The sequence below is a fragment of the Cygnus olor genome, chromosome 12 (assembly GCF_009769625.2).
Source record: "Cygnus olor isolate bCygOlo1 chromosome 12, bCygOlo1.pri.v2, whole genome shotgun sequence".
In the NCBI taxonomy this organism is placed as follows: domain Eukaryota; kingdom Metazoa; phylum Chordata; class Aves; order Anseriformes; family Anatidae; genus Cygnus; species Cygnus olor.
The window spans coordinates 4,804,984-4,816,410 of record NC_049180.1 but is presented as its reverse complement, the minus strand read 5'-3'; the positions used below and the strand labels follow the sequence as shown (position 1 = coordinate 4,816,410).

The window sequence follows — 11,427 nt, the reverse complement described above, 5'->3', positions numbered from 1 at the left end:
AGACCTCTGGGGTAATGTGCCTTTAAGAAAGTGACTTCACCTCTAATGTAAACGACATATAGAGGTATGTAAACATTTTTACTGGCTGTAAAAATTCAGAGTCAACAGATTTACCACCCCATAAAACCCAGAAGGAAGACTCGAATGGAAATATGCCTGTATCTCGTGCTAGGCATGCACCCTGTACTTTAATCTCCCCGTTACTTTCTAAACAGAAGTAGGCAGCAGTATATTTCCTGTCTGAAAAACAGCTACAGCACGTTAGCTTGTTGTGGTCTCAAAACAATTAGCAGAGATTTTTAAAGAGTTAAACATGCCTAAAATGCATTTCAAGCCTTTTAGCCAGCTGGATGTTAAAGCACTCTTTCCTTCTTGTTTAAATAATCCTCAGAGTACACCGGGGAGGTGTTAGATCTCTCAAATATAGTTAGTTGATTGCATGTTTGTCTTCAGTTTGCTCCGGGTATCGAACCAGTGATTCCTGCCTAAACAGAGGTTAATGTCACCACCGGAGGTCAGCTGAGGAGTCCACCTCAGGTGTGTTAAATGTCATTGTTTAACTAACTGCCTTCCGTGGCAGGCCAGCACCCACCGTTCCCATTTCCCCTGCCACCTGAGCCAGGTGCTCGTTTTTGTCACTGCCCATCAAAACCAAGTCCCCTGAAACTACACCCAAAGTTTTTAGGCAGGGCATTCCAACAGTTCCCACAAAGGAAGCGTTTTTTTTTGTTTTTGTAACCTCTCTGGGGAAATGTATTTAAAGCATACAGTGGTTAAATTTTTTCCTAAAGCCAGTGCTTCATTCCTACATCATGTCCATTCCCGCTGCTATCAATCATTACCCAGCTGGCACATTATTCAGAAGGTGGAGCTGTCAGGCAGAAGGAATAAAAGGTAAGGAAAACCAGAAGGCTCCTGCTCCTTGCAGATGCCAAGGGTAAGTGAGATTATGTCAAACCTTTAAACAGAGTCCCCTCTCTCGCCCCACCCCCTGGCCCTGCTCCTATATTACCGGGCTGCAGCAAGCAGCACCTGCTTTGCCCTGTGGAGGTGAGGTGGGTTGCTCGTGCCTGCTACTTGCCCAGGCGATGGATGCTCTCGCTGGCAGCCCTTTGGGATGGCTCTGCATGGGTGTCACTGTGATTTTTGGGGCCACTGTGCTCTGCATGGCCAAGAGGAGCCTGGTGGAGAAAGGCAGCGTGCTGGTCTGGAGCCTGCTGCCTGCCTTGCTGGGGCTGCTGTGCGGGACTGTGCTGGGGGCTTGCGGAGGGCTGCTGGTGTTCTGCGGTGCGTGCCTCGTCTCCTCCGCTTACCTGGGTGGCACGGCGCCACTGCCCGTGGGTGACAAAGCCGTGCTCGTCACAGGTAAGGCACTGCAGGAAGCGAAGACCGGGCTTTTCTCAGAGGTGTGTTGGAAAACTTTGCGTTCTCGGGTCAGGAATCTATGAAACGTGTGCTCCCAGGGGTTTGCTTTTTTCTTTTCTTGATTTATTTGCTTTTCCAGAAATGTCTTTAAATTTTTTTTTCCTTTCCCTGGTGAAGAAGTGCTCTGAAATTAAGTAGAAAAGCATCTTAATAGATGCCATTTTTTTTAAAGTGTCTCATTTAATCTTTACAAGTAGCTTTTTAGATATGCTTGTGAAAATAAGTGGTTGAAAAAAAAAAAAAGCACAAGAATACTTATGATGGTCTAATTTTTTAGGAGAGACATTAATTTCTGGAAGCCCTCAGCATACTACACTCATACATTACTTTTGTTTACTTGAATTTACTGCAATAGGTACTGGCGTACAGTTATCTTTTGATGTGCGCATTTACATAGTACACGCTGTGTATATCATGCCTATATTTCAAGATACCAGGTTGGTGCCATCTCTTTGAAATGAGGTATGAAATCGTTTGGGAGTGAGTAATTTTTCTCACTGGAAATGAAAGTTCAGAGCTAATGAATTTGCTCTCTGTATTAACACCCTGATCTACTCAAAACCCACTTTTGGTTTGCAGGGATGGCATTTCTGTAGTTTTATGGCTTTCCTCCTGCTTCTTCTGAAACTTTAAATGTTGCTGTGTTAATCAAACCTTTGAATTGGAGTGCCTACCTACTCGTTCTTGCACTAACTTGTTCTTTTTTTTTTTTGTTTGTTTTATTTTCCATTTTCCCCTCTGAAAAGCTGAGTTAAGTTGCTTTGGATTACATAGCTATTTATTGCAGTATCTCATTTTGCTTTATGGAAATGATTTAAATCTCCCTAGCAGGCATTGCTATGGGGATTAAACACAAAACTTAAGGGAGGAGAGGATGAGCAGCAAGCTCTCCCCTGACAGTCAGCAGGGTTTTTCTGTGCAGGTGGCTGGGATGAAGATGGGCATCACGCATGGGAAGGGAGAGCCTCTGTGCCTCTCCACTGGGCAGGCATCGGGCTCACACTTAAAAAAGGCAGGAGGGTGCCTGAGTGCAAGCCTGCTCTTCAGTGGTTCTTTGGGAGAACACAAAAACCCAAATAGGCTCTTTTGGAGCTTATTTATTCCGGAGAACTGGAGTTAGGGCAATACCGGGGAGTGAAGAACACTGAGTTACATTGCAGCAAGTGAATGTTTTCTTTGTACCTGTGCTGCAACTGTCCTGAAGAAATGCAAGTTTGGACATGGACACCTCTGGCAGCTGACACATCTGAAGAGGCTCATCTCAATCTTTCTTTGATTCCAGGCTGGTATGCAGTCAATCAAACACTCCATCAATTGAAATGAAGGTTTTACTCAACACATTTCTCTGTCAAATTGCTCTGTCTGCAGTGCTCATCCTCTTACTGACAGCAAGGTGCGTGTGGCAGCATGCACACAGGTGCAGGGTGCCTTTCCATCAATTTTTGTCATTTGTCTCCAATTTAGACAAGTCCTGAGGCAGCTATTTCGTGGGAAATAGTGATTTTTCCCCCCTCTGCCCCCTGTTTCAGCCCTGCATGGTTGAGGAATGCTGCTGTGCTCGGAGCAGCTGCCACATATCTATCACTCATGAGACGGCTGCCTATGGCCAGGGGATGGAGCAACCTCTGTGCTCATCTGTCCGGGCTTTGTCAAACTTTTTTCTGGTCCTCTCGGGATGGCCCTTGTACAGCTGCTGCTATGCATTATTTATTTATTTTTAATTCAGCGGAGCACCACAACTGGGGAAAACTGCCCAATTGTCAAAAAGCTTTTTTGAATGAGTAACTCTGGGTGTGTGAGCAGTCTGAAAGTTGTTGATGAAACGTTTCATTGATCTTCTTGGTGGGAGCAAGTGCATCATTGTCCTCAAATGCGGTCTTGAGCATGCAGGTGCTTTATGCTTTCTGTGGCTTGATGGTCTTGACAGCCAGCATCTCTAAAAACAAAAACATCATGCAGATGCAAAGTAGCAGGGACTATAAAAGTCTTGCTTCAGTTATTCTGTGTTCAGTGGGCAAACTCCTCCAGTTACCTTGGAGTTTCCATTCCTGGTGTGCGACTTGGTGTCTCTGATGCTCGGTGCTGAGTTGCCAATGGATTCTCAACGATGACTCAGTTGCAGTCTGTACTGATTTGCCTTTCTTCAATAAATCTTCAAATGGTTCACAAATGGTCATTTTATATGTGGGGAGGAAATCTAATTCTTCTGTACAGGGGGACCTAACTAAAGCTGAAAGAAGCTGATGCTGTTTGAACTTTGAGTTGAAAGGTAGTTTCTCTGGACATCAATAACAGGTCTGGAACTCAAATCAGGTTTGATTTTGATAAAAGCTGGGGATGAACCCAGCAGCAGGCCCAAATAAACATTGATTTTCTCTCCTTCTCAGGGCTGCTACGCCTGTTCTTAAGCACTCTGCCACTTTCGCAGTTAAAGCTGTGTTGTAGGGCTTTTTCTTATAGCATATATAGTTTCATGTCTGTGTACTTACTGGGGAGCACAAAAGGGGAAGGATTTGACCCAGAAATCTGCTCCTCACTAAAAGGGGAAGACACCCCACGCCCATGCCCAGAAATCCATCATGTCTTTAGGATCTCTGCAGGCCTCCTCATGTTTTCCAGGGAATTCCAAGAATGTAGGGTTGTTCATCTCTTCTCTTCCAGGCCAGGGCTGTAAGAAGTGAGGCGTGATGTATGCTGCGGTCTGGTGCATCTTCAACAAACTGTAGATTTCAAAAATGTCCCAAAGCAATTTTTTAAAGAAGGGATTAAACAGAGCATGAGTAATTTGTTTCAACATCTTGCACTTATTGATTGAGGCATTTAGTACATATTTCTCTCAAGTCACCTGGAATTAATTTTTTCATCTATTGGGACTGAAGTCCTAGATAGAAGACAAAACCCAGAAGTGAAGATCTAGCATGAATTAAGGTGAGTCTCTTTGGCAATCAAATTCTATTGACTAAGGATTTTGAGTGCAGGGGCTGGCCTGCCAATAATGATTATAATATCCCTCTACGTGTGCTGGAATCATAAATTAACCCTTTACCTTTCTGGTAAGGTTACATAGGGAGTCTTGTGGCCCTTCCACAAATGAAGAAATGGTTTAATAAAAAAAAAAAAAATGCTGACAGAAGTCCCAGCCCTTTGTCCCACAGTCAGGTTTCCACCCATGCTGCAGATGAGTTTGGAAGTTGAGCATATATGTAAGAAATGGCTATTACAGGAGGTAGGCAAACCCTGGCATAATTCCACAGATATTGCACATCAGCACACAGGAGCTTTTTTGCAGCAAAGGAGGGCGCAGTGCAGTGCTGTGGGACATGTTGTTACATCTCCTCTTCATGATGTGAAAATCACATCCATTCCTTAACCTCTTCATTTCCCTCCTGACCTTGTCTCCTGCAAAACTGCTGCAGCAGTGTCCCTATAAATTCCCTTCCTGTCTTCAGAGTCTTATGTCACTTCACTGGGAGTCTTGGTAGGAAGATGGATGAGTTGCTTCCTCCATTGGTAAGAAGCTTCTCTGTAGATGGGCAGAATGGAAAATATAGTTACGAAATACATCAGGAAACCCTTAAAAGTTTCTTAAGGTAGTGGCAGCAAAATATCATATGAAAGGTGACATGAAAACCTGTGAATCAACAGACTTATTTGTTAAATATTTATCATTTTTTCCTGGTGGGAGAAGTTGGGTGATCATGATCATGGTTGTTGCTGTGTACTTGCTTTAGTGGTGCTTCATGTATTTGGCAGTTCATTGCTTTATAGGTAAATGTAAAAGTGTGCAAGATAAAGTTTGGGAATAAGTCTGATGCTAGAAAGTCTGATGCAAGTGAATTTCTGTCAATTCCAATGCCATATAATTGCTTTGTCCAGCTGAAATTTTACGTTAAGATCTATTTTTTCCTTTTTTTTCCTAGATACTTTTATTATCAGGTTTCAGCCTGAATATTTGTATTAAACCAGTCTGTGGTTTTATTTCTTCTGTATGCATGGAGTAAGTCTTAGGATCTCTCAGTGGGAGCATGAGCTGATGCCCTCAGCTCTGAGCAGAGGAGGTCTGCCAGCTTTTGCTAAACAGGCAAAGGACCAGCTCCTCACACCTATGAATCACAACCTTCCTTCCTACTCATATATTTCAGTGACTTCCTTTCATCCTCTTTTTGGTTATGTGTGTGTGTTTCCCATGAGTGCCTCTCTGTCCCTCTGTTTTAATGGTGATGATGGTTTGGGGCAGACTGACTTTTCACGTGTCTTTTTGATTCTTTCAGGAAGTGACACTGGGATTGGACACGCGCTGGCTAAGTATCTGGATAACTTAGGTTTTGTTGTGTTTGCTGGGGTTTTGAATAAGGACGGCCCTGGAGCTGAGGACCTGAGGCGGACCTGTTCTCAGAGGCTTTCTCTCCTGCAGCTGGATATAACCAATCCCACCCAAGTCAAGCAAGCCTATCTACAAGTCTTGGAGAAGGTGCAAAATACAGGTACAGATTTTATGCTGATATATGGGGGTACTAATGTACCTATTTACAAGACATCTCTTACCTGTCGGCCCCATTCTGTCCTGTGTATGTCTGTGGGCAGCCAGGGAATTTGCTTTGATGGCTCCTGCTTTTGTAGACACAGGAAAAACAGTGATGACTGCTCGGGGAGGGGATACCGTGTATCTATAGCTACAGATCATCTCTACTTTGATCTGGAGGCACCATCCAGCTCATCACTTTAACCTTAATGGAGCTGGTGCTGTTATAACAGCCATGTGCTTTCTCCTCTTCCCAGGGCTTTGGGGAGTTGTGAACAATGCGGGCATCCTGGGCTTCCCTGCTGATGGTGAGCTGCTCCCCATGAGTGTGTACAGGCAGTGCATGGAGGTGAACTTCTTCGGGGCCGTGGAGGTGTCCAAGACCTTCTTACCATTACTTCGGAAGTCCCAGGGGAGGCTGGTTAACATGTCCAGCATGGCAGGTGAGCTGAACTAAAGCACCAGGTAAGTTTCTGGTGTAACAGGAAAAGCAATCAACTTTCTTGACGTAAATGCTAGGGAAGGTGTGGTCAGTCTTGTTTGTAAATATGCCTATGGAGTTAGGATTTAGCTAATAAGTGTAGGTTTTGCTTTGGGAGGCTGTTTCCAGAAATCAGTCCTTAAAAAAGAAGAGTTTAATATGGTTAAAAATACACTGCTCTGTAAAGAACATAAAATTCAGATCTTGTATTCTACGTGCAGTGAAGGATAGTTTTAAAAAAAAAAAAAACAACAAACCAACACAGTTGTTTGTAGAACACATTCCAGCAGAAATTTGCAAACACCTCAGTTTGCATATCACCGAACCATACTGTGGAGATGTCTGAACACAATCTGATTTATGTAAAACCAGGTATTCTTCCATTTGGGTTGGTTACAGCTAAAGGCTCAATTCAACTATTCCCCCCCCCCCCCCCCCCCCAATACATTGAGTTAAAATTGGAGTGTAAATGTGTTTTGTGTAAGTTCATGATATTTGCCATTTGTAAGCAGAGACCATTTGTAACTGTTAACAAGTATTAGAAGTTTAATTTGGGCAGCAAAGAATATGTGTATTTATATTTCTTTAAAAATATTTTGGTAATCTTATTAAAAATACTTTATCTTAACATTTTTAGGATTATCATTTTGCTAAGAATTGATTTTATTAATGAAAATATTGTGTGTAATATGCTTTTCAGTTTTACCCTATAAATTGGATCCTGTATTTACTAAATATGTATGCCTTCGTGGCATAGCCTTCTATTCTAGGAGGACAACTGAGAGACTGAGACATAGGAACAAAGTAATGACAGTATCTGTTAGCCAACAGCTGAGGAGCAAAAATGCTCCTTTGAAAATGAGACCTACTAGAAGCAGGATGTTGTGATGCTGGAAGGTCTTTTTTTGAAAGACCTCTTAAGGAATTACTATATCATCTGCTTCCCAGATCTCTCTTACCTATCTGCTTGGACCCTCTTTTCTGTGCAGGTGGTGTCCACTCGAATCCTGCTGTATTGCCAAGGTGGCTTGTACAGGTGTTACTTTGTGCTCATGGCTTATGTTGAGGATGTAGTCTCAGCCTAGTTTTGACACTGCCATCTTCTGTCTTTAAGTCCCAAGAAGGTTTTTGTACCTGTACACCTGTGTTTATGGTTCACTGCCAATACTTTAAAAAAAATTGAAAAAATCAGGACTGACTTATGAGAGGGACCATTCTGGTACTGCTCTGCCCATCAGCCCTTGCAAGCATAGACAGACCTCTGTTTTCTTTGAGCACCCAAGTGAAGCTTGCATTTTAGGTGTTTTGAGGCAGATGTCTTAATTCTTGGTGTGAGTCCCCAAGCTGTCTCGCAGGGATAAACAGAGCTTCTCTGTGCTAAATAATTTGCTATTACAGGAGCTGATAATGACATTGCTTAAACTATAGATGTTCACACAGATGTTCTGAGTTGAGTAAATAGCTTCCTCTTAATGTGGGGTCTGAGGGTCCTTTGGTAAAACATTAGCAGAAAAGTTGGAAGTCTTGTGCTGAACCTATTCCTGCCTGTGTAGAGCTAATTTAACTGGACAGGAGGTTAGCCTGACCTCAGAGGGAAAGCATATGTGATTCAATTGGCTCAAACCAATTGAAACTCAAACTTTTTCAGATGCATACAGAAGAAAAATTAACATATGATTGGCCTGACATCTTCAAAGGGAAGATTCTGTGTGTGAAGCTCCTGTGGTACATGCGTTGCTGCAGTACAAAACCCGACAAATGGCACCAGTGGCTTACCAGAAAATTCCCCTATATTGAAATGGTTTCTTTCAAATTTCATGTACGTTAAGACAAAAGTGTTATTTTGAAATGGGAACTTTGTAAGTTGCAGCAGTTTTTACCCTTGGATGCAATACACTTCATATTTTCTGCCATAGAAAGTATCTTACAAGGTGTTACTGATCATAACTGCTATAAGCAAGTGCTAATTTACAACTCACACTTTTTTTAACCTCTAGGAAGAAATGATTCCCTCACTGACTTGTCTCTAACCTCAGTGAGAGCCACATAATTCTGGTTGCGTTATAATCTTCTACCTAAATCACCAGAATAAAGGCTTGAAAAGAGCAGACATTGAGCTTTATCATGTTTATATTGCTCCTGCAGGAGGCATTCCGCTACCGAGGTATGCTGCGTACGGTGCATCAAAGGCAGCTCTGTCCATGTTTTCTGGAGTAATGAGGCAGGAGCTTTCCAAATGGGGAATCAAAGTTGCTGCCATCCATCCATCAGGCTTCAGAACAGGTTGGTGTTTGACATTTTGGATTGTTTATGCTTTGTCTCTTTTCCTGAATTCCAGGATCCTCAAACAGAGCCCTGAAAGATTCTCAAACTCTTTTCCATTCCTCATGTTGACTATGGAAATTAAGAGCTTTTTTTTTTTTTTAATTGAATGTTGCTCCCCTCTAGGTCACTTACTTGCTCTTGATGTTACTCTACATAATTCCTGAGATTTCCTCTCTGCTCCTTCCCCTGCTCCCCTCCTGCTGCTTACTCTTCCAAATCCTCCTCTTCCTGCCCCCATTGCTCTGAACCTTTTCTGTAGAGCCTGTCCATGTTACTCATCTCCTGCCACACCCACTGCCTGTGCCCACCCAGTAGCAAGGTGGGTGTCACACATGTCCCTGTTCTGTGGATGTGCCTGGCAGCAACCTGAGGACAACAAAGTCCCAGTGCTGCTTACTTAAAGTCCTGGTTAATTCAGAGACAATTCCTATGTCAGCGAAAAGCAAAATAGATACCTTTTCCATAAAACCTCTCTCCCTTGAGTGCTTCCCTGCATAGTTCCTGCAGGGCCATGATGAAAATGGGGGGGAAATTTTGATTTTCTTTTTAAGAGGCCCAGTACAAGCCTCAACCTTCATGAAACTGCTTGTTGAAATATCAATGTCCCTCATGAGAGGGGCATTTGACCAATCCAAGTTAACCTTGTCTTAGTTTGCCCACTTCTTTCTTCTGTCAATGACATCTGTTAACAAATACTGATTAGAAATACCCATAAAATGAGTGAGGACAGAATGGAAAGGGAGGGGAAAAAAGATACAAAGGCCTTTTTCAGTAGAGTTGGTAACAGAACCCCATGCTCTTTGTCTAGTCTGTGCCTCATTATTTTTCTTGGTAAGAGCAGTTGTAACTAACCAGGAGCTTTGTATGTTCTTCGTTCCTCCGGTTTAGAACTGAGTCCGGGCTTGGTGGTGGGAACAGCTTATCAGCTACTACTCAGTGATTAATTTCACTTAACCTCAAACTTACTTGCTATCCCATGCTGTTGCTGCCGCAGGTATACAAGGCACATCCGAGCTGTGGGTCAAGCAAGAAAAGGAGCTGGTGGAGCACCTTCCAGCAGACGTGAGACAGGACTATGGCGAGGACTACCTGCTGGGGCTGAAGAGCTACCTCCCGCAGATACCTGCGTACTGCGATGCCGACCTCTCCCCGGTGCTGAGCTCCATCCTGCACGCCTTGCTGGCCAGGCGGCCCCACAGCTTGTACACCCCTGGCAGAGGGGCTTACGTGCTCCTCTGCATTTTCTGCTACTTCCCTCTCTGGTTATATGACTTTTTCATTAGTAAGTTGATGAGCATTGAGTCTGTCCCAAGGGCACTGAGAACACTGGAGGCTGAAAACAAGAATCTCTAAGGTATCCATCAGCATTTATTGCGCTTGATGAGATAAATGGGGGAAAACTCTATTTTAAGACACGGTTATTTATTGTACTGTCTTTGGTAAATTGAATTTGTGCTGCCCTGTGAGTGGCGGGAAATATTTTGTTTTAAGAATAGTGTTCAGGAAAAGTGGTAAATAAACAGAAATGGGAAATTATTCCCAGGCATGGCCTATGTGGAGGAGCTGCAACGTTTCCCTGATGTCCTGGTATCCTGCCTTCAGTGTGAGATCTCATGAGGTTGTATAGATCCTGTCTGCTTCAAAAGGCACTACTGACACATGGACAGATGTCTAACCTGTGTGTTTTTCTAAGTAGATCTTTGAATCCACAATCTTCTTAAACATTTGATAGGAATATGCATCTTCTTCTTTTATAAATGTTTAATGTGAATACTTCTTAATGTAGCTTCAGCCTAATGCTCCTTTTTTTTCCCTGGTTCTGTTCCTGTTGGACCTGAGAAACAATTGATCCTTTTTTTAACCCCAACCTTTGTGAAGTATAATTATGTCTGATGTATCCTTCTTTGCTGTACCAATCAACATAAATTTGTTGGGGAAAAATGAACAAAGACTGATCTTCACCAAGCAGCCAACCATTTCCTTCCTACAGTATTATAAAAAATGATAGTAAGTTTATTGGCTGCTAATCTGATATCATTGTCTTGGTTATTGTGTTTTGTCTGTATATGCTTCTACTTTATTTGTAACCCCTAGTGAACTCTGATCTCACTGCTGTTTTTTGTACAATTCTGTATTCAGTTTTGGGTTTATGGAGAATTCCACTTTGGAAGTCCTCCTGTCCTGTATATTGTTATTGTAGCTGAGGCAGTCTCTATTAGATTTTGACATCCTTTAAGGAAAACGAGGCTAGAAATGTTTTTCACCCAGAAAGTCTGAGACTATTTCAATGTTCCTGCCCATTTCTTCCTTTATTTACTTCACAAACCTTTTTATTTGTCAGCAAAGTTGCATAATAAAAAATATTTAGAAGCTGGATTGTTCTGACTTCTGTTGTTCTGATTTTGACAATTTTGCCCTTTTGGGGACGAGCACTACAGCCAGTGAGGCTGCTCCCCTCCCTTCTGGGGCTGATCCTCTTGCAGGAGAGCAGTGAGGAGGATGGCAGCACAGGACATCTTCTCTGGGGAAGAGGGGACAGCACAGCAGTCAGTGCCACTTTTTAGGGTGGAAGGCAATCCCAAATGGTTCAAAGAAGGCTTGTTGTGAGCTGGAAGGAAAGATGGGTGTGGAGGTGGGGGTGTTGGGTGTGGAGAGCCCTCCAGGGCTGCTCACA

At 43.0% G+C, this 11,427-nt stretch overlaps 1 protein-coding gene across 2 annotated transcripts; it reads left to right on the top strand.

Annotated features, from left to right (window-relative positions):
* Positions 1 to 720: 720 nt before the first annotated feature.
* HSD17B2 (hydroxysteroid 17-beta dehydrogenase 2) lies at positions 721 to 11,123 on the top strand. 2 transcript variants are annotated; one of them, XM_040571401.1, is made up of 5 exons: positions 721 to 894; positions 5,697 to 5,909; positions 6,205 to 6,390; positions 8,574 to 8,711; positions 9,748 to 11,123. In XM_040571401.1, exons 1-5 carry the CDS (start codon positions 813 to 815, stop codon positions 10,104 to 10,106), a joined length of 978 nt encoding a protein of 325 aa, XP_040427335.1. In that variant the 5' UTR covers positions 721 to 812; the 3' UTR covers positions 10,107 to 11,123. The 2 variants fall into 2 exon arrangements, with proteins under 2 accessions (XP_040427335.1, XP_040427334.1); XM_040571400.1 differs by lacking the exon at positions 721 to 894 and adding an exon at positions 1,035 to 1,365.
* The last annotated feature ends 304 nt before the right edge of the window (positions 11,124 to 11,427 follow it).

Bases quoted from the DNA above. Each gene is read 5' to 3' on its own strand.
- HSD17B2 (XM_040571400.1), top strand. From the start codon at position 1,089: ATGGATGCTCTCGCTGGCAGCCCTTTGGGATGGCTCTGCATGGGTGTC. The intron at 5,910-6,204 runs GTACAGATTTTA...TCCTCTTCCCAG, and splicing joins GGAGAAGGTGCAAAATACAG to GGCTTTGGGGAGTTGTGAAC. The intron at 6,391-8,573 runs GTGAGCTGAACT...TTGCTCCTGCAG, and splicing joins TAACATGTCCAGCATGGCAG to GAGGCATTCCGCTACCGAGG.